This window comes from Pantherophis guttatus, chromosome 1 (assembly GCF_059756535.1).
Source record: "Pantherophis guttatus breed Tessera chromosome 1, ASM5975653v1, whole genome shotgun sequence".
Lineage (NCBI taxonomy): Eukaryota > Metazoa > Chordata > Lepidosauria > Squamata > Colubridae > Pantherophis > Pantherophis guttatus.
In genome coordinates, this window is record NC_142063.1 from 180,625,615 (window position 1) to 180,649,916 (window position 24,302).

General features: G+C 43.4%; 1 protein-coding gene across 1 annotated transcript in view; it reads right to left on the minus strand.

The window, feature by feature from the left end:
- The window catches only part of RAMP1 (receptor activity modifying protein 1), a 107,364-nt gene that overhangs the window by 56,112 nt on the left and 26,950 nt on the right, over nucleotides 1-24,302 (minus strand). The window contains exon 2 of the mRNA XM_034426202.3: nucleotides 6,286-6,421. Within this exon, the coding sequence (XP_034282093.1) occupies nucleotides 6,286-6,421 (136 nt within the window). The remainder of the gene's footprint in view (nucleotides 1-6,285; nucleotides 6,422-24,302) is intronic.

Genomic DNA, 24,302 nt, shown 5'->3' on the forward strand with positions numbered 1-24,302 from the left:
TGTCAAACTCAAGGCCCGCGGGCCAGATTTGGCCCACAAGATGGTTTGATCTGGCCTGCAAGGCTGCCCTGGAAAGTGAAGGACTGGCCCATGGCGCCTCAGCCCAGCAGAAGCCGACCGGGCACCAATCCGCAATGTGGTGGTGACCATCCAGGCCAATACACGTCCAGCTTTAGATTCATGGCACCGCCCTGGAGCCAGCAGGGGGCCACCTTCGCCCCACTCCTTGTGTGAATGCCCAAGAGGGGCCTGGCGTCCCCAGGGACCATGTTGCCCCACAGGCAGCCTCACAGGCTGGAGCTAAGGCCCAGGGGCAGAAACCAATGCCATCTGTGGCCCAGGTGGGCTGTTTGCCCGCGTGCGCCGGCCTTACCATTTGAGGGCAGGAACAAAGCCTTCAACTGAGCGAAGCCCTCGCACCCATATCCAGCCCACCAGAGTTCACCATGTCAGGGGACGAATGAGAGCCATTGTTCCACGGAGTCCACTGTCGCTTGAGCAGGGGAGAAGATCAGTGATGGTTTGTAACAGCCAGCTAGCCAGGAGGGGACTAGGTTAGGCGGGGATCATGGCTGCTCATGGTTTCTGTCACCAGCAGCTTGGGTGCCTGGCTCTATCTGAGCTGAAGAAAGCGGAGGCACAGCAGCGGGATTGCCCTCAAAGATCACTCCTTTTCAAAGTACCTCATCTGCATGCAGACGCCCCACTTGCACCCAGGCAGGCTCCTGGTTGGAAGTTGGGCTGCTGCATGTTTGTCTTGCAAACTTAGAGAGGTGCGTGAAGGGAACACGAGCCCAATTGTAGTGCCAGGAAGAAGAGGTTGCAGGAGGAAGAGGAAGCAGTACCAGGAAGAGGAGGAGGAGGAGGCAGAAGCAGGCATAGCAGAAGGAGCAAGAGGAGGAAGGACATGGAACTCAGGTGTTGCAAGCACAGCCACCGGAGGACCTTTGCACTGGGCAAGAGGGCTTCACATGTGCGCCCTTACTGTTTAAGGGCAGGAACAAACCTTCCACTAAATGAAGCCCTCGCACCCACATCCAGCTTGCCCAAGCTTGCTGTGCCAGGGGAGGAATGGGACCCTGTTGTCCCATGCTCCTTTCTTCATGCAGCTCCTTTCTTCGTGCAGCTTTCCAAGTTTGCAAGCCTGCTGCAATCAGGCTTGGAATGGGGGAAGGGAGAAACTACCTTTCCTCTCTTAAACAGTGTCTCCAAGGGAATAATTCTCGTTTGCACCTTTTCCAAGACTGCTGGCCGAGTTGGTTTGGTCTGTCTCTTTCTCTGTCAGTCTGTCTCTCTATTTCTCTCTGTCTCTCCCTCTCCCTTCTCTCCCTCCCCCTCTCTTTTGAACTTCCTCAAGGTGCTGGATTTTTGGTTTGTTTTGCTGGAAGAGTGAGTTAGAATTATCTCTTCTCCCCCACCTTCCTTCCCACTTTCTTAGAAGCAGAAAGTCACAGGTCTAATCTGGAAGGGATTCACTGTCATTAAAAAGTGCAAGTGGTGATAATTCAGCCTCTTTCTGCTTCCCCTGGTCTTTGATTGGGGGTTTCCTCTGGAGCAAAAGCAGAGAGCCTCTTCCAGTGAAGATTTCTCTGTGTCTTCTAATTTTCTTCCAAGGCAGAACAAAAAAGCCTCTTCCTGTGAAGGCTTTTCCATGCCTTTATTCTGATTTTTTCCTGGAGCAAAAGAAAGCCCTTTCTAGTGAAGTCTTCTCTGTGTGTTTATTCTGATTTTCCTCTGGAGCAAGATCATCTGGTGGCAATCCTTAAATCAGAATCCCACACTTATTTCAGTTCTTGCATGGCTCACCCACTATTTAATTTACCACTTCTTCTGTGCCTCTTTCCCAGGCGCTCTCTCTCTCTCTCTCTCTCTTTCTCTCTCTCTCTCTCTCTCTGACCTCTGAATAATAATAATAATAATAATAATAATAATAATAATAATAATAATAATAATAATAATGCTGCAGGGTCCCTACAGGAGAGTCATTTTAAGAATTATTTATTAATAGAAAAGCAGGTAACTTAGCTCTGTTCCTAAATGCTAAAGCTGTTGCACATAAAAAACAGAAGAGCTCTGATTAACTATCACAGCCACCATTTTGACAGTTTTGCTGTACTGTTGTCTGTGGACACCTCCACTAAATGCAAGCATGGGATAAATTGACCCTACCTTGTTCTTTGTCTTTTAAATGGCCACAAATGACTAGCAAAAGTGGCATTTGATCACAGCAAGGAGGCATCAACAAATGTTTCCCCTTTTGCATTTGAGCATCAAGAAGGGACAGGAAAGGAGAAAGGGAAAGAGGAAAGACAAAGAAAAAAGAAGGAAAGAGGAAAAGCAAGCAAGGAAGGTAAAAGAAGGAAAGAGGAAAGGAAGAAGAAAGAAAGGAGAATGAAGAGGAAAGGAAAAGAAGAAAAGGGAGGAAGGGAGGGAACAAGGAAGGAAGGAGGGAAGGAAATTATGAGAGGGAGGGAGCGTCTGAGGAAAGTCCTTCCTTAGCACTTGGCCATCAGCAGTCCTGCTTGTGGTCTCCCATCCTATTGTTGAGGATACTTCGGTTACAAAGCCGGGTCTCCTCGCATGGAGAGGGAATGGGTATTCCTCTGCTCCACACACTTTGCCCCCCGCACACCATGAGCAACCTGGCCAAGGACAGTGAGCACAACAGCAGCAGCCTCGAGGAGGAGTTAAGCTCAGCCAGGCGACTGGAGAGGGCTGGGCACTTGCCCTCCACTGGCCAGGGCTCCAGGTAGCCTGTGCCGCTGTCTGGGCGTCCTGCGCTTGGCCTGAGTGGGATGGCAAGGCTCCTCTGGTGGACAAGGGTTTGGCGTTCACCCTGGTCTCATCTTCCTCTGCTGTAGACAATGGATCCCAACAGCCCCTCCCCCCAGGGCCATCACAGGTGCCCCTGGCCATGAGCAATGTCGAGCTGGTCATGCCCACACACACACACACGGCCACGCCCCCCCACCCCAAGGTCAACCATAAGCCTGATGAAGCCCTCAATGAAATCAAGTTTGATACACCTGCACTTAGTGAACTTTTGCAAGTCGAGGACTACCTGTGGGAGGCTGAAAGGGCCTTTTTGTCATGTGACTCCTAATATATTTCCAACAATATAAAGCTGCTATCTCAATTTTTTTTTTATCATGTACAGTTACTTCATCTGGCCCTGAAGGCTTTCCAGATTTCATTATGTTAACAGTATGATAAATTTGCTGTTATGTTAGGGATACAGCTTAACCTCTCAACTATGCAACCAAGATTTTTAGATTTATTTCACTTAAAAACAATAATCATTTGGTCATTACTCACTATCAGTATTTCCAGAGTGTAAATCTTGGTAAAATTCAAAACCTGAAAATTAATTTAATTGGAATCATCATAAATTATCTACATAGAACCTCTTATTATGGGTATGGTATTACTGTACTTTATTTTCAGTGTTTCGTTTGAGAGACTGATAATTTCCAGATTTTCTCTATCCTGCTCTCAGCACTGTATATGTGTTTCATATGTTTTAGAGAACATTCCATATTCAATATATGTAGCTGAAGTAATATCATTTAAATTTAATTTGATTTAATTTTTAAAATGTAAAAAAATAAAAATTGAAACTTAATCTTAAGCATTATATGATTTATCACTGACTCATTAAACATAGAACAACAAATGAAAAAAAGATCATGTGAAGTGCCATAGGCTGTATTGTAGGCCTTATGCTACCAAGCGCATCTACAGAAAACAGAACTGGGAGGAGTGATTTATACTATAAATGAAAGAGAAGATGCAAAAAGATATAGGCAGGATTCAATAAAATGCCTACATATTGAGCAAATTGGAATTTGACAGGAAGAAGTGTAAAATTTTCCATCAGGGTAGTAAAATGAAGAACACAACTGTAAGATATTAGAGATCTTCCTTTGTGAAAAGGATTTGAATAGTCTTTTTGAATACAACTTAAAGAGGCAAATGCTAAAAAGAAAAACACTCTCTTGGCTCACATTAACCAGAACATAGAGTCTAGATCATGAGAAGTAATTATTCTACTTTATTTTGTCTTGGTCAAATCCTACTTAAGATACTATGTCCCATTCCAAGGACCACAACTCAAAAAGAAAAATAATAATTTCGAGTGAGCTCAAAGAATATCTACTGGAGAAAGTTCTTGAAATTAGGCATAAGTGGGATTCAGCTGGTTCGCACCTGTTCGGCAGAACCAATACCTAATTTTTTGTTGAGTTTGGTGAACCGGTTATGATAAATATGTTTTCTGGAAAATGTCTGGTTTTCGTTCAACTTCCAGGCAGGGAGAAAACAACCCTCCCCAAAAGTCCAAGAGACGAGCGACGGAAACCAAATGGAGATGGGGCACATTTGATTATGTCACCCAGGCGAAAACTGTCTTACTTTACAGGAGGCAGCGGGGGCAGGAAGCCTGTGCATAAGTGCCGGAGGAGCACCTTTTGGTTGGGGAGGGTGCTGAAATAAACATCCTGCCTGAAGTGCCTATGCTGGCTGCCCCTTCCCGGCCAGAGCTGGAATGCTGATATGTTTAAGTGCCGGTAGATGCTGGCCTTCCCTCCAGTGGGCCTGGGCAGCTGCTGGAGAGAGATGGGCCCATTTCAGTGCCTGGTGCCAGATGCCCTCGCTTCCGCCAAGCATTTCTTTGCTAACCTGATTTCCAGCTCCGTCACATTTCTCTGTCATGTTTCTCGCCATCGTGTGCAGGGAAACAAAAATTTGTAGGACTAAAAAAAAAAGTTCAATCAATCAATTCCAACTTCCCACAATAAAAAAATGTCACAAGGTTGGAATTGATTGATTGAACTTTTTTTTTAGTCCCACAAACTTTCCCTGCACATGACGGCAAGAAATGCAATGAAGTAACATGACAGAGCTGGAAATTAGGTTAGTAAAGAAATGCTTGGCGGAAGTGAGGGCATCTGGGCAATGGTGGGTGGGGCAAGCTCCACAGCATGGTGCTGTGCTGCAATGGAAAAATGGGAAATGGAGCTGCCGGCACGAGGGAAAGAGGAGAAGAAAATTCCTGCCCAAAAGTCCACTGCCAATCAGTGGCTCCAACCAATAGTAGACAGGCAGGTCAATGGTCTGCCTGCATTCCTCCGGTGTGCCTTAAAGTCCTGGAAGGGCTTTTGGAGGGAATGATTCCACAGATTTCCTGTTTCTCCCATTTCTTCGCACCTTTGAAATTATGCCTTACATTCCCATTTCTTGACACTTCAGCGGAGGGAGCGAGGGATCCGAGTTCAGGTTGTAGCTACTTCTCTTCCTGGCCAAAAGTCTTCCTATATGTTGTGGCCCATACGCGGCCTGTGCAGCTAGTAGCTGATTCAGACAGCGAGGAGGCTGGTGTGGTGCTGCGCCAGCAGCCTGTGCAGCTGGCACTCGAGTCGGACAATGAGGAGACTGGAGAAGATCTGTTGCCAGAGGCGGGGATTCAGCCAGGGTCTTCAGAACCTCCAGAAGCTCTCTTAAGTGAAGAGGAAAAAGAGGAGGAGCCTCTTCTCGATGCACGGGCATGCAGAGCTGCCAAAAGGCAGGAGTGGCTCCTCAGGAGGAGGTCTCCTCGAGAGTAAGGCTTGGGGCTAATTGGCCACTCCCTTAGCCTATTTAAGGAAGAAAGCTAACTGAAGCAATTTGCAGAATAATTTAGTTCACATCCCTTCGTGCCTTGATCTTAGTTCTTTGCAAATTGCTTCTGGGCTTTCTGCCAACCATAGTAAGAGTAAGATTATTTATTCTTTGGATTCTTGCAGGCTCTTAAGAAAGTTAATTAACAGCCTTTGTTTGAAGAAAAAACTGATTTTATTTTAGTAAACTAAGCTTTGTACAGACTTTGGGTGTGCTGCGTTCTTTGAGGTCTATAGCTGGGGCAGAACACTATAAGTCGTCCCCCCCCCCCACAACACTCTCATACCACTCTCTTTCATTTTCCATTTTGTACCCCTTAAGACTTAGGTCATTTTTCTCCTCTCCCTTCCCTCCCACCCATCCAGTCACCCCCCCCCCTTTGCGATAATTCTTTCCTGGGATTCTGGTATCTGGGGAAGGATCACTTTCTCAATGGAGCAAATTGGTGGAAAACGAGGTGGAGTTGTAGACAGGGGAAAAAATAGTAGGTCAGCAGCTGGCAATGTTTCTTCACAGTGAGGTGAAGAAGATCCTTCTATGCCCTGTCTGGCCCCAGTTACTTATCTTGACTACATCTGGCCTCCCTTGAAGAAATAAGTAAAAAAATACTTTTGATTATTTGATACTTACTCCAAAGTCTTATCCCAATCACACCATAGCGTCTTCCTGAGAGTTTCCATGTCAGATTTAAATTTGCTGAGACAAAAATCCTCAATTAATTCTCCATAAGATTCATGGCATGCAGAGACCATAATAAAATGATGGGCTAAAATAGAAAGAGTTAGAATGAAATTGCTTGATTCATGTCAGTATAGAAATTACCAGTGGAAGAATAATCCCAAATAAATCTCTTTCTGTCATCTAAACATTGTTGTTTATTCTTGAGTAAATAATCATTTCAGAGAAATGAAACATTACAGGTAGACCTCTTCAGCCATCAAACAGTTTTAATAAATGTAAGTTATAACGTGGCAGCTGAAAACATCATCACAATTTTTCCACTGTATGGAAATATAGTAGTTAGTCTGAGGCTGAAGAATGTAATAAATCAGTAAACAAATCTTAGAATTGTTCAAAAATCTAGTACAAGGAACATTCCTATAAAGGGCATTTTTGGAAAGGCTAGAAACAGCTGTCAGCTGTCCAGTTAGCAAATCCAAAAAGAGAACTCAGGGGACATTGTGCTTCCCAAAAGTAAAGCTTTATTGAATACACTACATTGGCACAGAAGAAGGGAAACCAGCTCTGGGTTTCCTGTGCAAATGCCCATATAGTTAAACTTGTTTTCCCTTTGGCCATCCCCCTCAGTTCATTGCATTGTTCAATTACATCTGCTTCTTTTGTTATGAGAACGGCCCGGATCGTTCAAACACGTGTGCAGCATGACCTTGGGGGTGGCAGCAGGGTCTCACTGCACATGGAGTCTTGGCATTTCATTCGCATCCCAGACATTCCAACCACCCCCCTCCCGATTGTTGTCAAGCTGAGAGTGAAGAAGTAACTAAGTGAAAGACCAAATCACTCTTGACACATACCCAATCTGACATAGTTAATTACAGACGTGTACGTTAATTCCTTAGAAGTTTTGTGTCTCCCTACAGAACAATAATGCCTTATCAGTATTAACAACTTCAGAGATTTCTTCCTAAAGAATGTTAGGATTGCATGTAATGCACATGATTAAAATCTAGATAACTTTTGGTTTATATTGAAATAAATGCTGATTTGTAGCTATTGAGTTTTAGTACTAGAGATATGTTTCTTTCCCACCCCATTGATTTTCTGGAAATCTTTAAAAACCAGGCTGTTTTCTCAGGCCTTGGGGTAGAATTTTCTTTTATAGAGTGTAAATTGGTCTCGATGCATAGATTTTTCTTTATTCTTATTTTCTAATTATATTATTTTATTTAATTTTTCTTAATTTTTATTATAACACAATATGACAAACACCAAACACAATATATATATATATACTCTCTCTTTTTACAGTTATTTCGTGATGGTCATCTTCTAATATTTACATTCTCCCCTGATTCCCTTTATACTATTTCATTTTCTTTTTGTCCCTTTCTCTTTTAATTACATTATACTTCTTAACAATCATATTGATTTTATGCATTCTATACATTATCATATTCGTTCTTTCCATTTTCAAATTCACCCCTATTTTTATTATCCATTATTTCTACGATAAATATGATAAATTGCTACAGCAAATCAAAAAAGATTTAGAAAATTGGAAAAACTTACAGATCTCACTAATGGGGAGGATCGCCATGATTAAAATGAATATTTAGCCCAAAATGCTATTTCTATTCCAAGTTATACCAGTAAAATTAGAGAAATTTATTTTGAAGCCTTAAATAAAATAATTACCAAATTTATATGGCAGGGAAAAAGACCGAGAATTAGACTTAAATTTCTACAAGATACAAAAGATAAAGGAGGAGTAGCACTCCCAGAATGGGAAATATATTATCAAGCCTCTTGCGTGATTTAGCTAAAAGAGTGGATTGAGTTAAGGATAAAAGAACATTAGCAATTGAAGGACATGATTTACAAGCGGGATGGCATGCATTCCTTTGGGATGAAAAATATAAAACACACAACTATATTAGAAGACATATACTAAGGAATGCATTACTACTAATTTGGTTAAAAATAAAAAAACAGCACTACACAAAAATACCAATTTAGATCTCACCTATAGAAGCATTAAAACATCCAAATTTAACTGAATGGGATAAGATAATAAGATATAGAGATATACTAAAAGAACAAGGAAATTTGAAAACAAAACAGGAATTGGAACATGATCTAAATAAAGCAATTGATTGGTGGACATACATGCAAATTCAGTCGAAATATAAAGAAGATACAAAATTATATGAAGTACACAACGAACAACATGAATTGGATAAAATTATACAAGGGACAGAGGAGAAATTAATTAGTAGGATATACAAATTTTTACTGCGATACTAAGATGGAAGAGGAAATAGTTAAAAATACAATGATCAAATGGGCAAAAAATTTTAATCATACAATAGGTTTGGAGAGATGGGAAACAATGTGGCAAATAAATTCATCATATCCGTGGCAAACAAGGAAAACCAGTTGAAGATGTTTTATAGATGGCATAGACTCCAGCTAGACTTGCGAAGATGTTTCTGAATAAATTTCCAGTATGTTGGAAATATAATAAGAGCTACGGAACATATTACCATCTTTGGTGGACATGTCCGGCTGCAAAAAAATTCTGGGCTAAGATTAAGAAATGGTTAGAAAAAATAATAAAGCAACCTATGGATGGAAAACCAGAGACATTCTTATTAGGAATATTTACTGAAAAATACACCAAAGAAATAAAATATTTGATTTTACATATTATAACAGCTGCACGCATATCATACGCACAAAATTGGAAAAGGGAAAACATACCAACAGAAGAAAAATTGATAAAAAAAATCCTAGAATGTGCTGAGATGGACAAATTAACAAAAGAGCTCAAAAAAAAGGAAGATACGGAATATTATATAATCTGGAATAAATGGTATAAGTGGTTTATTTTCTAATTTTAGTATTCTGCAATTGGGCAGCCTCTAAATTTCATAAAACAAAACAAAATAAAAATTATTTGTAAGTTTCCTATCTCTACTAATATGCTGTACATATCTCATAAACCAGGGGGATATAGTCAACAGTAGGGTATCTTATAAAAGTCTCACGCATTACGTCCTGGCAGGTGGGCGGAACCTCCCACAGTCGCCACTACCGGTTCACCTGAACCGGACAGAACCAGTTGAATCCCACCTCTGATCTAAGTGTCTTTAGAAGTTAGAGTTCGACAGTCAACTGGGTAATAATTCTTTTTATGAGAAAGAGCCAAAGTATTTCAGCCCCAATTTCTTGAGAGGGTTATCTGGACTGCAAGTATGTGGTAGACAAATAGACCTTGTCCTCAACTTTGAAGTATTTTGGCTTTGTGCGCTTTTTGTCAGCTTGTTTCTTGTATGCTTCTCTTGCCTCCTCCAAAGTTTTTCTTACTACCGGACAGTATTTTGTGGTTGGAACTCCTTTAGAAAGGTGGTCAACGGGATGGCCTGAGGCAATTCAGGAATAGATACAAAGGCCTGCCAGATGGCCACTTTAAAAGAAGAGGCTTTGCACTGTGCACTGAATTGTTGTATGCAACTTCCGCAAAAGGAGGTCTGCTCAATTATCTCATTAATCATTTATGTAGCACCTGTTCCAGGATCCAACTTGCACATTTGCACACCGCATTCATTTATGGGTGATGCAAGGAGCTAAGCCTCTGAGTAGTCCCCAAAAGTTTTAGGAATTCTTGTCAAAACAGTGAAGCAAATGACTGGTCCACGGTGGCTGTGCCAGTTAAAATGGAGCTTGGGAGGGTTGTGTGCGGCTGTCCCAGGCTGTTTTCAGCCATGACGGCTTCCTGCAGCCCTCTGCCACTGAAAATGGAGCTCCATTTTCACTGGCCATGGAGGCAGCAAGAGCAAGTTGCAAGTTGAGAGCACTGGCCCAGCCAGGCTGCGGCTGACGCCGCTGCTCTCACCGCCTCCATGGCCTGCTCGCTGCTCTTGCAGCACCTTGTGCAGCACAGTTAAATTTAGCGTGCTTCACAATGGGGGAGACGGCGTTCCCTCCTCCTCCTGGAGCCCATTACGATGCAAAGCATCGGCTGGGCCAGTGTCCCGGGGTGGAGAGAAAGTCGCACAGCTCCCTGAGTGACCAAGGTGTGTGCAGCACCAAGAAGCACTGGAAGAAGTGTCCACGAGATGAGAGGCAAGTACAGGGGCCTTTCCACTCTGGAATATGGAGCAAGTCTCCATGCCCGCCGTCACCCTTACCTTCTCAGGCCACGCAAGGAGTGACTGGGAGGGGAGGGCAAGGGGCAGGGCCAGCCAGCCGGCAAAGAGCCACAGCAGGGGGGCGACAGAGCTTCATTTATCTGGGAACATGAAATGACTGATTTAAATAATATGGTAAAAAGCACCCAAAGAAGAAGAAAGAACATCAGCAAAAAAGCAAAACAAAACCCAACTCTTGCCTGTTTTTGGAAATAGTTCAAGAGGAACACACACACACACACACATGAGGGGGGGGAAGAGATGGTGGGAAGAGAGATAGAGAGATGAGAGAGAGAAAAGAGGGAAATGGAGGGAGAGAAAGAGAGGAAAAAGAGAAATGAGACAGAGAGAACTGGTGAAGATGGAATCTCTGGGATTCCACTTATTAATTTCTCCCAGGTTCCCGTTCAATTCAGAGGCACCCTTTTAAGGCACTTCTGGGTTGAAAGGATTACATACAAAACCATTAAAAATCACCTTTTAGATGCATTTGTTTAACCAGTATGGTCACAACACAGTACTAGCTCACTAGCTCTCTAGCCCATATTTATCCAACTTGTTTACAAAGTATCATGAAATATTTTGTTATATCCAGTACTTTATTGAAGTAAGGGACACTACACAACATTTTCTTATTCTATTAAACTGCCATAAAAATATATGAATTAAATTGAAATGACTTGTTCCTGACAAACACAGGGTGGTTCTTGGTAACAATAGCATTTTTTTTATTATTGCTCACAGATATAATATGCAATAAATATTGCATACAATAAAGTATAAATGTAAATATACATAAGGAAATAAACTCAAGTACAGATACCAATAGGTGTACAGCTTCCTAGCTCTGCCTGTTCCCATTTTGAATACTGTATTGGAAATGGGTTTGCTCTTCTCCAGTCTTCCAGTATGTCAATGGAAGGTGTGAGGTTTTGTTGTTTGCTGGGCTTTGTGTAAAAAAGTACTTTAAATCAGGGGATACTTCCTAAAAGCAACTAATCTTTTCATATAGCAAATCTCTTAATTGAATTAAAATTTGTATTTTAATATTACAGTGACTTTGCCCTTTAACATTGCAATGAGCATTTACCATGTTTTACCATTTGTTGTGATCAAATTCTTCAGGGTCTTTGCCTGGGAAGCCTCTGAAAACTCACAGCAGTGTTTTATGAAGAGAGGCAATATAACAATTTTAGAGACAGCATCTGCTTTTTTATGATAAACTAATTCAGGTTGCAGGGCCATTATACAGCCACATTTGATATCTGAAGATCACTTTATTTTAAATTTGTATGTAGCCCTAGCTGACTTTAAGATAAGCTGACTGGAAGTTAATCAGAAAACACCTAGTCTGTAGGTTGCACTGATAAATTGAAAAACATCCCATAAAAAGGAGGTTTTCCCATAAAAAGGCACATTTATACTGCTGCCAAGAAAACAGCATGGACAGATTGATGAAGTCACCAGCAATCAAGCTAGATGAGTAAGTTTTACCTGTAAAATGCCCAATTTTGAGAAATTAATGCTTCCTTTTTTTTCTACAATCAAAATATATTGACATAATACTGTAATATCTGTAATAATCCTTGTGGAACTAGAGCTGGCTAGGCTTTAAATAGATTTGGAAAGGAGATTTAGGCAAGCAATTGGATGAGACAAAGGAAATAATTGGGGAAATGTGGAGACATTTTTTTTCATAATCATAATCATAAGTTTATTTGTCAAGCATATATAAGATAACAGGTAAAACTATAATCATAATTTGAATACATGAAAATAGTAAGTAAAAAGGAATATTAGTAGGCACGCTAATGCACTTATGCACGCCCCTTATAGACCTCTTAGGAATGGGGTGAGGTCAACAGTAGACAGTTTAAGGTTAACATTTTGGGGGTTTGGGGAAGAAACTACAGAGTCAGGTAGTGCATTCCAGGCATTGACCATTCTGTTACTGAAGTCATATTTTCTGCAATCGAGTTTGGAACGGTTTACCTTGAGTTTGTATCTATTATTTGCTCATGTATTGTTGTGGTTGAAGCTGAAGTAGTCATTGATAGGAAGGACACTGTGGCAGATAATTTTATATACTATGCTTAGGTCAGACTGAAGTCGGTGTAGTTCTAAGTTGTCTAAGCCCAAAATTTGGAGTTTGGTGGCATAAGGTATTTTATTGCGGCTAGAGGGATGGAGGACTCTTCTCGTAAAATATCTCTGGACTCTCTCGATTGTATTTATGTCCGATATGCAGTGCGGATTCCACACAGATGAACTGTATTCAAGAATTGGTCTAGCAAATGTTTTGTATGCTCTAGTTAGTAGTACAACATTATCAGAGAAGAAGCTACGCAAGATTAGGTTAACAACTCTTAATGCCTTTTTGGCAATGTTGTTACAGTGGGCTCGGGCACTTAGATCTTTAGAAATGAGTACTCCAAGGTCCTTGACAGAGTGAGGGTCATCTACAAGGTCATGTCCATCTAATTTGTATTTTACGTTTTGATTTTTTTTGCCAATGTGTAAGACAGAGCATTTGTTGGTTGAGATTTGAAGTTGCCACTTGTTAGAGCAATCTGACACATAGTCAAGGTCTTTTTGAAGGGTAGTTGCATTGTCAGTGGTGTTGAATAGTTTAACATCATCAGCGAAGAGAACACAGTTGCTTTTAATATAATCACAAAGGTCATTTATGTAAAGTATATTAACATGTACAGGTTTTGATAGATATTCCTACTGTCTTCAATTATTTGGTCTTAATCTAAGATTTTACAGAACTGGTATATAATCCTAAAAGAACCTCACATATAATACATAGCTTCTTTATAAGTTTCTTTTAGTCAAAAAGAAACTTTCTTCCATATTCAATAGAATAAAAAAGTATCAAATTTTGAAGGGAGGTATTTTACAAAATAATAGCAGTATCTAAATAAAGAACTGAATTCCTACCAAATTCAGGTTTAGTATACAGGTAGTCCTCGACTTACAACGGTTCATTTAGTGACCATTCAAAGTTACAGTAGCACTGAAAAAAGTGATTTATGACTATTTTTCACACTTATGACCATTGCAACATCCTCATATCATCTGATCAAAATTCAGATGCTTGGCAACGGCTTCATATTTAGGATGATCACAGTGTCCCAGGGTCATTTGATCAGTTTTGGTGACCTTTTGACAAGCGAAGTCAATGGAGAAGCCGGATTCACTTAACGACCAGATTACTAACTTAATAACTGCAATAATTCACTTAACAACTGTAGCAAGAAAAGTTGTAAAATGGGGCAAAACTCACTTAACAAATGTCTCACTTAGCAACATAAACTTTGGGCTCAATTGTGGTTGTAAGTTGAGGACTAGCTGCATATAGTTTAGTACATATCAAAGAAAGGAATAAATATGTACAAAGCAAGAAACTTATTGTTCATATGTTTTAGCAACAAAGTCAAAATAATTTCTCATCAGTGAAAATATCAAGATAAATTGCATTCTCTCAGAAGTAGAGCAGTCATGCAATCAAATCTGGATTGCAAAAATCTAGATGGCCACTAAATTGTAGGGAAAAACTAAGAGATTTCTCTAACTTTTTGCTGTCCTCTGAGAATGTCTGCCACACTGACTCCCACCATAATACTCTATGCAAACATCTAAGTAGATAGGGCTAGCCCTGTTGTTCATTTTTCAATGTTCATTTTTTAAAGACTGTGGCTGAATCTTGGCTAGTTATTTATCACTAAACAGACATAATTTCTGTGATTTATTCTCCAAATGTCTGATACCTAGAGCTGGATCTGACTTGGTGTGAATTGCCTGTCAACTGTAATGTTTACTCACTTATGTCCCTAGAAACAGTGTGTTTTCAATAGCAGATAATAGCTGATTGAATTCTGCTCTGAAGGAGCAGAATTTCAACTTAGTTGCTGATGCCACCTTTGCTTTTTCCATTTGTTTTTTGTTTTTACTTTCTCTTTTGTTTTGGTCTATTCTGTATGTTTCATCCAGCCACTCTAAATACTAGACTGCCTACATATTGTCAAGCCTGAATTTGATTGGCGGGTTGGATTGTTTGTATCATTGTGTATTCTGACACGAATTCAGTTTGACACAGTTTGAGCTGAAGGAGGATAAACATAATTCCTAGCCGACGAGTCAACCACATTCCAACAGCTGTTTGACCGGAGGAGGAGAGAAGTTGCCAAGCGATCAGCTCCCATCTTGGTTGGACAATGTGACAGTTTGTTTTGGGAACTTGAGAAACTGAAACTCATATTGGGGTGAAAAGCCCAAGAACTTCAGTACTGGCTAAATTTGTTCTTTGAGGAAAAGCAATGCCTCAGAGTTCAATTTGTAATGGGTGTATTACTTGGAGCCTGACACATATAGTCCTTGACTTATGACCATGATACCCATTACAATCATAAATCATGAATCATAAAATGGGTCACCCTCAGGATAGAGGGCAATTTATTGCCTTTTTTTTGAGATGGTAGTTAAGCAAATGCCAAATTAAATGAATATTTAAGTGTTTAAGGCTGATTTTGCTGAAAACTGTAAGTAAATGGTGCTTTTCAGCAAAAAATCATAAAATACAGTAATGTAACTGTGGAATGTTGCAAATGGCTGTAAAGATAGGCCAGCTACCAGAACCAAGTCTTAAGTACCTTCTGATGCACACATGCGCATAGCCAGCTAGTCTTCTGGTTACTGATGTGCATGCACATGCGACATTACCTGGCCTTCACACGTGCAGCAGTATCAAAAACTGGAAGATCAGCCGGTGAGCAGATCGTTGCGCAAGCATGCATGCCAGTAACCAGAAGACTAACTGGCTAGTGAATATGCATGTGCCGGAAACCAGAAGTTCACTTTCCAGTGCATGCATGCCCACTGGGCAGCTCCTCTTAGCACGCATGCACACCGGCCATGCCGTCGACGCCTGCATGCAACCCCGGGACATCCACGACCTTGCCAGCCAGGAGCACCGCTGCCAGTCGCTCCCATGTGCTCGCCTGCCTGGTCACTGCCACCAGGAAAGGCCACAAAGCTGTGCTGCCCGGGATCCATGTGGGCTGCTGCAGGGGGAAGCCAGGCATGGCTGGCTGGATGCTGCCTGGAGTATGAGGCTGACAGGAGGAGGAGCCGCTGCTGCCTCTTAGCCAGTGTGAACGGCCTGCCACAGCAGCCTACCACAGCCTTCTCTGCCACGCCAGCTGCTCCTGCCACCGCCAGGGAAGCGGCAATGTGAGAACCACCACTGCCAGGGGCAAGGGGGTGGTTGTGGCAAGGCCGGGCAAGCCAGGGCTTCCCTGTCTCCCCATCCAAGCGGCCTTCTTGTGCGGCCCCAGGACTCTGGTGGGGAGGGAGGGAAGCCCTGGCCCGCTGCTCCTGCCGCCAGCGGGGAAGCAGCAGTGCAAGAACTGCCACTGCTGGGGGTGAGGGGGTGGCAGCGGCAAGGACAGGCAGGCCGGGGCTTCCCTGTCTCCTCGCCCGAGCGGGCTTCTTGCACAGCCCCAGGCCTATGGCGGAGAGGGAGGGAAAAGTAAAATATTTTACCTTTCAGGCTTGCAGGATTCTGCTACTAGTTATGTCAATAATTTATAACTCTAGTTTTCCTATGGAGTCATTTTCTTGATCTGGTCTCTCTTTCATAAGGTGATCAAGTAGTTCAAGTAAGTATTAAAAAAACAAAATCATAGAAATGTATGCCTCCCTATTTTTATAAATTTATAAAACCATGTCTGTGGAGGTGCGGTTCTGTGTCACACCAACCATGGCCACCCCCACTATGCCCACCCCCACCCCCAACCGGCCCTCCAAGATCAAACCCAATCCTGATGTGGCCCTCAGTTTGACACCCCTGATCTAGAAGAAGGGAGCCACATAACAAGCTGCGCTTGGATTATGAAAACATCTTGCATGGATTTGATTGGTTACAGTGGGTGGGCAGTGAGGAAAAGTTAAGGGAGAGGGGGAAGTAGTACTGAGGGATTTTGGCACACAGTTCTTGGTTCTTGCTATGCAATACTGTAATTCAACTGAATAAAACTATACCTTTCTCAACAAATGGAGGCAAGGATCGTTTCTATTCAGAAGTTGTGGGCAGCCTGACAGCCAGAATTGCAGTTTTTAATCCACCTGCCATGGGGATTTTGCAACTGTTAGAACTATGGCTGGATCTGGTAGAAAATAAATGGAGCTGGAAAGCAGGGAGGAATTCAAGGCATGGCTTGAAGGCAGCTGTGAAAGCCCCAACCTGGAAGAGGAGCCAGAGATTCTACTGACCTGGAGAACTCAGTGAATTGCGGCTGAACACAGCACTGCCCTAAGACAACTGTGTGGAAGCAGACACTGCTGCCCTGGTCCCCCAAGAGATGGATGCAAGGGATTGGCCTCAGTGGTCTCTTGGCCTTGGAAGACAGAAGAGCCTGCATCAGGGACAACCATCACCAGAGGATCCGGAACCAGACATCACCCAAGGGAATGGCATGATCTGTGGCAAGGCCAGAAGGAGGCTCACAACGTGACCATTGACTGGAGGCTTGAATTCCTTGATGAAATGTTTGTGGAACTCTTGGCCCATTTTTCCTGCGGGAATGGTACGTCCTGGCTGGTGAAGTGCAGATTGACTTTGCCATCATTCATGAGACCACAGAGAGAGGACTGCGAGCAGCTAGAGCACCCGAGAGGAAGGGCTCTGCAAACACAGGCAAGGGAAAATCCAATCCCAACCAGCCCCTAAGGGTCTGTCTGATGCGGCAGAGGTCATCTGATAGCTGATTGCTCAAGTCCACAACTGGGGACCCAGCACCCCCCATTGAACCCAGCATCCCCCACTGAAATGAGAGAAAGCAACTGCCCAACCCAAGACCACTTCCCAAGAAGTCAAAGAGTTCTCCTTTCCTTCCAGCGAGGAGGAAGAGATATCAACAAGAAGCCAGAAAGCAGCAATGACGACAATCCACTGGTGAGTGGTGACTAGAAACTGATGCCAGTGAGGGTGCAACTAAGAGTAGCCTCTTTGGGTCGGAAAGCAGAGGTCTTGCTAGACTCTGGGTGTACCTGTTGTTTTATAAGCCCCACAGGGGTTTGGAATGCAACTCCATAGGCTAAAAGTGCCAGTGGCATTCATACAGTTAGACAACTCCTTGTTGGGAGGGGCTCTTGCTAGATTTGTAACAGAACCCATGGAGATGAAAATTGGACCCCATATGGAAACAGTAAGTTTAATCATGGCACTAAATATAGACAGGGCTATGAATAACAGAATTGGAAGGGACCTTGGAGGTCTTTTAGTCCAACAACCTGCTTAGGCAGGAACCCCCTACACCAGGGGTGTCAAACTCAATTTCATTGAGGGCCACATCAGGGCTGTGGTTGACCTTGGGGCGCCGAGCAGGCGTGGCCAACTGGGTGGGCACGGCCAGCTGGGTGGGTGTGGCCATCTTGATGCCACTCCCCCATCTGATGGCATGTTTCCTCTTCACAATGGGTAGACCAGGCTGAAGCGACGTAGGCTGGACCCTTACATTTTGCAGGATGGCCCCACAGGCCAGATCTGACATTGCGGGCCAGATGCGGCCCATGGGCCTTGAGTTTGACACCCCTGCCCTATGCCACTTCAGACAAATGGTTCTCCAATCTCTTCTTAAAAACTTCCAGTGTTGCAGCATTCACAACTTCTGGAAGCAAGTTGTTCCACTGATTTTGTCAGTTCTGTCAGGAAATTTCTCCTTAGTTCTAGGTTGCTTCTCCCCTTGATCAGTTTCCATCCATTGCTTCTTGTCCTACCTTCACGTGCTTTGAAGAATAGGTTGACTCTCTCTTCTTTATGGCAACCCCTTAGATATTGGAATACTGCTATTATGTCACCCCTAGTCCTTCTTTTCATTAAACTAGATACACCCAATTCCAGCAAGCATTCTTTATATGTTTTAGCCTCCAGTAACCTAATCAACTTTGTTGTTCTCTGCATGCTTTCTGGAGTCTCAACATCTTTTTTTTACATTGCGGCAACCAAAACTGGATGCAGTATTCCAAGTGTGATCATACCAAGGCATAAGAAAGTGGTATTAACACTTCACGTGATCCTGATTCTATCTTTCTATTAATGCAGCCTAGGACCGCGTTAGCTTTTTTGGTAGCTGCAGCAATCTGCTGGCTCATATTTAAGTGATTGTCCACTAGGACTCCAAGATTCCTCTCACTGTCAGGTATGCCTCCTTTCAGTACTCAAGAAAGAAAACCTCCAATTCCATTTTCATAGAGAAAGGGACTTTTACAGAGTATGAACTGAAAACTATCCAACCCACACCATAACGGTCCCGAGGAACACAACAGGTACTGAAGATCCCAGTAACCCTGTTGGAGGAGAGGTCCCCTCCCACCGAGGACTTGGAGACTAGTGATAGTGAGGGTGACATCGATCCAATGGTGCGTATGGCCATAAAACCATTTGTGGTGCCTGTCGTCTTAGAGGCTGAGTGACGTAGAAGGTGTGCAGCCCTCATTGACTCAGGTTGCACATTGTGTCTAATAAGCATGGGGGTGGCTGCTGATCTAGGAGTCAGATTACATCGATTAGGTCAGCCCATCCATTTTGAACAGATGAATGGGTCTTTGTTGGGGGATCAACCAGCAACGCATGTCACCAGCAAAATGATAATGGAAATACAGTGGGGCAAAAAAGTATTTAGTCAGCCACCAATTGTGCAAGTTCTCCCACTTAAAAAGATGAGAGAGGCCTGTAATTGTCATCATAGGTAGACCTCAACTATGAGAGACAAAATGAGAAAACAAATCCAGACAATCACATTGTCTGATTTGGAAAGAATTTATTTGCAAATTATGGTGGAAAATAAGTATTTGGTCACCTACAAACAAGCAAGATTTCTGGCTCTCACTTGTAACTTCTTCTTTAAGAGGCTCCTCTGTCCTCCACTCATTATCTGTATTAATGGCACCTGTTTGAACTTGTTATCAGTATATAAGACACCTGTCCACAACCTCAAACAGTCACACTCCAAACTCCACTATAGTGAAGACCAAAGAGCTGTCGAAGGACACCAGAAACAAAATTGTAGACCTGCACCAGGCTGGGAAGACTGAATCTGCAATAGGCAAGCAGCTTGGTGTGAAGAAATCAACTGTGGGAGCAATAATTAGAAAATAGAAGACATAAGACCGCTGATAATCTCCCTCGATCTGGGGCTCCACGCGAGATCTCACCCCGTGGGGTCAAAATGATCACGAGAATGGTGAGCAAAAATCCCAGAACCACACGGGGGACCTAGTGAATGACCTGCAGAGAGCTGGGACCAACGTAACAAAGGCTACCATCAGTAACACACTACGCCGCCAGGGACTCAGATCCTGCAGTGCCAGACGTGTCCCCCTGCTTAAGCCAGTACATGTCCGGGCCTGTCTGAAGTTTGCTAGAGAGCATTTGGATGAACCAGAAGAGGATTGGGAGAATGTCATATGGCCAGATGAAACCAAAGTAGAACTGTTTGGTAGAAACACAACTCGTCGTGTTTGGAGGAGAGAGAATGCTGCGTTGCATCCAAAGAACACCATACCTACTGTGAAGCATGGGGGTGGCAACATCATGCTTTGGGGCTGTTTCTCTGCAAAGGGACCAGGACGACTGATTTGTGTACAGGAAAGAATGAATGGGGCCATGTATCATGAGATTTTGAGTGCAAACCTCCTTCCCTCAGCAAGGGCATTGAAGATGAAACGTGGCTGGGTCTTTCAGCATGACAATGATCCCAAACACACCGCCCGGGCAACGAAGGAGTGGCTTCGTAAGAAGCATTTCAAGGTCCCGGAGTGGCCTAGCCAGTCTCCAGATCTCAACCCCATAGAAAACCTTTGGAGGGAGTTGAAAGTCCGTGTTGCCCAGCGACAGCCCCAAAACATTACTGCTCTAGAGGAGATCTGCATGGAGGAATGGGCCAACATACCATCAACAGTGTGTGCCAACCTTGTGAAGACTTACAGAAAACGTTTGACCTCTGTCATTGCCAACAAAGGATATATAACAAAGTATTGAGATGAACTTTTGATATTGACCAAATACTTATTTTCCACCATAATTTGCAAATAAATACTTTCCAAATCAGACAATGTGATTGTCTGGATTTGGGTTTTTTTTTTTTTTATTTGATTTATATGCCGCCCTTCTCCGGAGACTCAGGGCGGCTTACAGTGCGTTAAGCAATAGCCTTCATACTTTTGTATATTTTATACAAAGTCAGCTTATTGCTCCCACAAACTGGGTCCTCAATTTACCTACCTTAGAAAGGATGGAAGGCTGAGTCAACCTTGAGCCTGGCAAGATTCGAACTTACTTTAATTGCAGACAGCTGGTGTTAAATTACAGTGCCTTGTCTGCAGAGCTATCCAGGCTCCTGTTTTCTCATTTTGTCTCTCATAGTTGAGGTCTACCTATGATGACAATTACAGGCCTCTCTCATCTTTTTAAGTGGGAGAACTTGCACAATTGGTGGCTGACTAAATACTTTTTTGCCCCACTGTAGGTCAACATAGGGAGGAAATATGCTTCATTGTAGTACCCAGAATCACCGAGGAGATAGTCCTCAGTTTGGCTTGATTGGATAAGTGGGGCCCCACCATATGGTGGGGAGGTGGTTGTTGGCATCTACAGATAGGGCTAGGTCCTGATCCACCCCCACATGAAAACCACCCACACACCGGGGGCCCAGGTGGTAGTGAGGAGCATAGGACCTTGTGTAAGGGGGGAGAGGGGTTGGCTTTCCCTTTGGAGTACACTGACTTAAAAGACATTTTCAGTGAAAAGGAGTGTGATGTTCTACCACCTCATCGCCCCACTGATTGTAGTATTGAGATTATCCCGAGGTCATCTTTACCAAAACCTAAAATGTACTCTATGACCCCAAAGGAGTTGGCAGAAATGAAATCCTACATCGAAAACAACCTAAAGAGGGGATTTATTCAGCCTGCTAGGTCCCAGATAGCAGCCCCTGTCCTATTCTGGGAAAAGAAGGATGGTGGGTTGCGCTTGTGTATAACTTCAGGGATATCAACGCAGTTTGTGTGGAGCATTTATATCCTCTCCCCCTGATAAAAGACATGATGGCCAGGCTTTCGGAGAGTCATTACTTCACGAAATTAGACCTCTGCGAGGTTTATTATAGGGTCAGGATTAAAGCAGGGAATGAATGGAAAACAGCATTCAACTGTCCCCTGGGCAGTTACCAGTTCTGTGTAATGCCGTTTGGGCTTCAAGGGGCACCGGCAGTGTTCATGCAGCTCATAAACGAGGTGCTGCATGAACACTTATATAAGGGCGTGCTTGTCTATTTGGACGACATCCTTATATATACTTAGACAATGGAAGAACACGCCAAGTTAGTTCGCCAAGTGCTCAGGAAATTGTTAAACGCCCATTTATATGTCAAGCTCTCCAAGTGTGACTTTCACCGGACGACCCTTGACTATCTGGGATTTAGGATATCATCACAAGGAGTAGAGATGGACCCCAATAAGGTCAAAGCGGTCTTAGATTGGCAAACCCCGAAAACCAGGAAACAGTTGCAGTTTTTTCTGGGGATTACTAATTTTTATCGCCAATTTATACCTTCGTTTGCACAGGTAGCCCTCCCACTTACTGATTTACTATGGACAAAACATCTGAATAAAACCCCACGCCCAAACTATCTGCTTATATGGACGATCAAGTGTCAGGAGGCTTTCAAACATTTAAAATCATTGTTTGCAAGAGAGCCAGTTCTAAAATATCCGAATCTTTCCAAACCTTTTGTGGTCCAGGCGGATGCTAGCGATGTGGCGGTTGGGGCAGTGCTCCTCCAGGCCAATGAGGAAGGGGCACTCCAACCGTGTGCATATACATCTTGAAAGTTGAACGACACCAAATGCAATTGGCCCATTTGGGAAAAGGAGGCGTTCATGGTTCGGTGGGCTCTCTTAATGTGGAGGCACCTGTTGGAAGGGCGTAGTATCCCTTTCGAGGTCTGGACGGACCATAAAAATCTAGAGGCTCTACAGTCCCCACAAAGACTATCCCCCAAACAAGTTTGGTGGCCCTTGTATTTCCGTAGGTTTAATTTCACCTTGAAGTACATTCCAGGTGGAAATAATTTTTTGGCAGATGCGTTATCTAGGAAGCCACAGTACGAGAGCAACAAGGAAGCAGTAGTACAAGCGATACTCCTGGTATGAGCACTCCAGCCAACCACCACATCTGTGCTGAGTTGTGCCGGAGGGGACGTATCGCAAACCATACGGGAAGCACTACACACGGATACATGGTTTAAGGATAACCAATCGTAGCTAACGAAACGAGAGGGATTGGCTTGGAAAGGGTCCAAGATATATGTCCCTAAAGAGTACGCCTGACCATATTAAAACGGTGCATGATGTCCGGAGAGCTGGATACTTCGGATTCCTAAAAACCTTCCATTTAGTGAATAGACAGTTCTGGTGGCCGAAGATGTGGAAGGATATCGAGGAATATGTCCGTAGTTGCGTCATGTGTAATACTATGAAGGCCAGACCTGGGAAACTACCGGGGCTGTTACAGCCAGTGGCTAATCCAACCCAACCCTGGCAACATGGCATGCCATGCCAACATGGCATGGATTTCATAGTCCAGTTGCTGGAGAGTCAGGGAAACACCGTAATATGGATGGTTATCGACTTCTTCACTAAGCAGACACATTTCATCACCTTCCCCGGCCTACCGTCAGCTAGGAGACTGGCGAAATTATTTATTACACATGTATATAGGCTGCATGGCATTCCTCAGCGAATAATATTGGACAGGGGCGTACAATTCACTGCCAAGCTTTGGCGGAAATTTCTAGAAAGGGTGGGTAGCAAGCAAGGATTGAGGTCAGCATTTCATCCCACTACCAGTGGGGCAGCTGAATGGGCAAATGCGATGATAGAAAGATATCTGCATTGTTACGTGAATCACCAGCAGACTAATTGGACTGAACTCCTTCCATTCGTGGAGGTTGCATACAACAACACAGTACACAATAGTACAGGTTTCACCCCATTCAAAATAGCTACAGGCAGAGAGTTTATGCCCATATCTGAATGTCCATCAAATACCACAGTGGATACCGATGTACAAGAGTGGTTAGCCCAAGTAGAACAAGTGTGGCAAATCACCAAAAAAGCCTTACAGAAGGAATCGGATAATTACAAACATCAGGCCAATAAAGCCAGATGGCCATTGCCACCCTTTCATGTAGGCCAGCAAGTATTCCTGTCTACAAAGTATCTGAACCTACGCCTCCTGAATAGGAAGTTAGGTCCCAAATATATTGGGCCCTTCCTAGTGGTGTGGGTGATTAACACCGTAACTGTACAACTCCAATTGCCCAGGCTGTTGGGAAAAACGCACCCAGTGCTCCACTGCAGTCTGCTGTGCCCAGCCCACTTATCTATTTTTTCAATTTTCAATTTAATTCAATTTAATTTTTTTTTAAATAAAAAAAAATCCCCTCGCGCATGCCCAAGATGGCAACTCCCGATGGAGCTCTGGTTTTGCGGGGGTAATGTCCTGGTGGTTGAGGGGTCCTTAGGGCCAACTACCCACCTATGGCCCATGGTGTGATGAGAAGGCTGATTCGCCGATCCGATGGGAGCGTTTTCGGCTCCAGAAGACCTTCTGGGAGAGCGGTTTGTGGCTTCACTCTCCGGAACAGCTTATGCTGAGACGGGCGGTGCTGGCGGGATATGAGACGGCGAGTTGGGCCGAGAGCTCCGTGA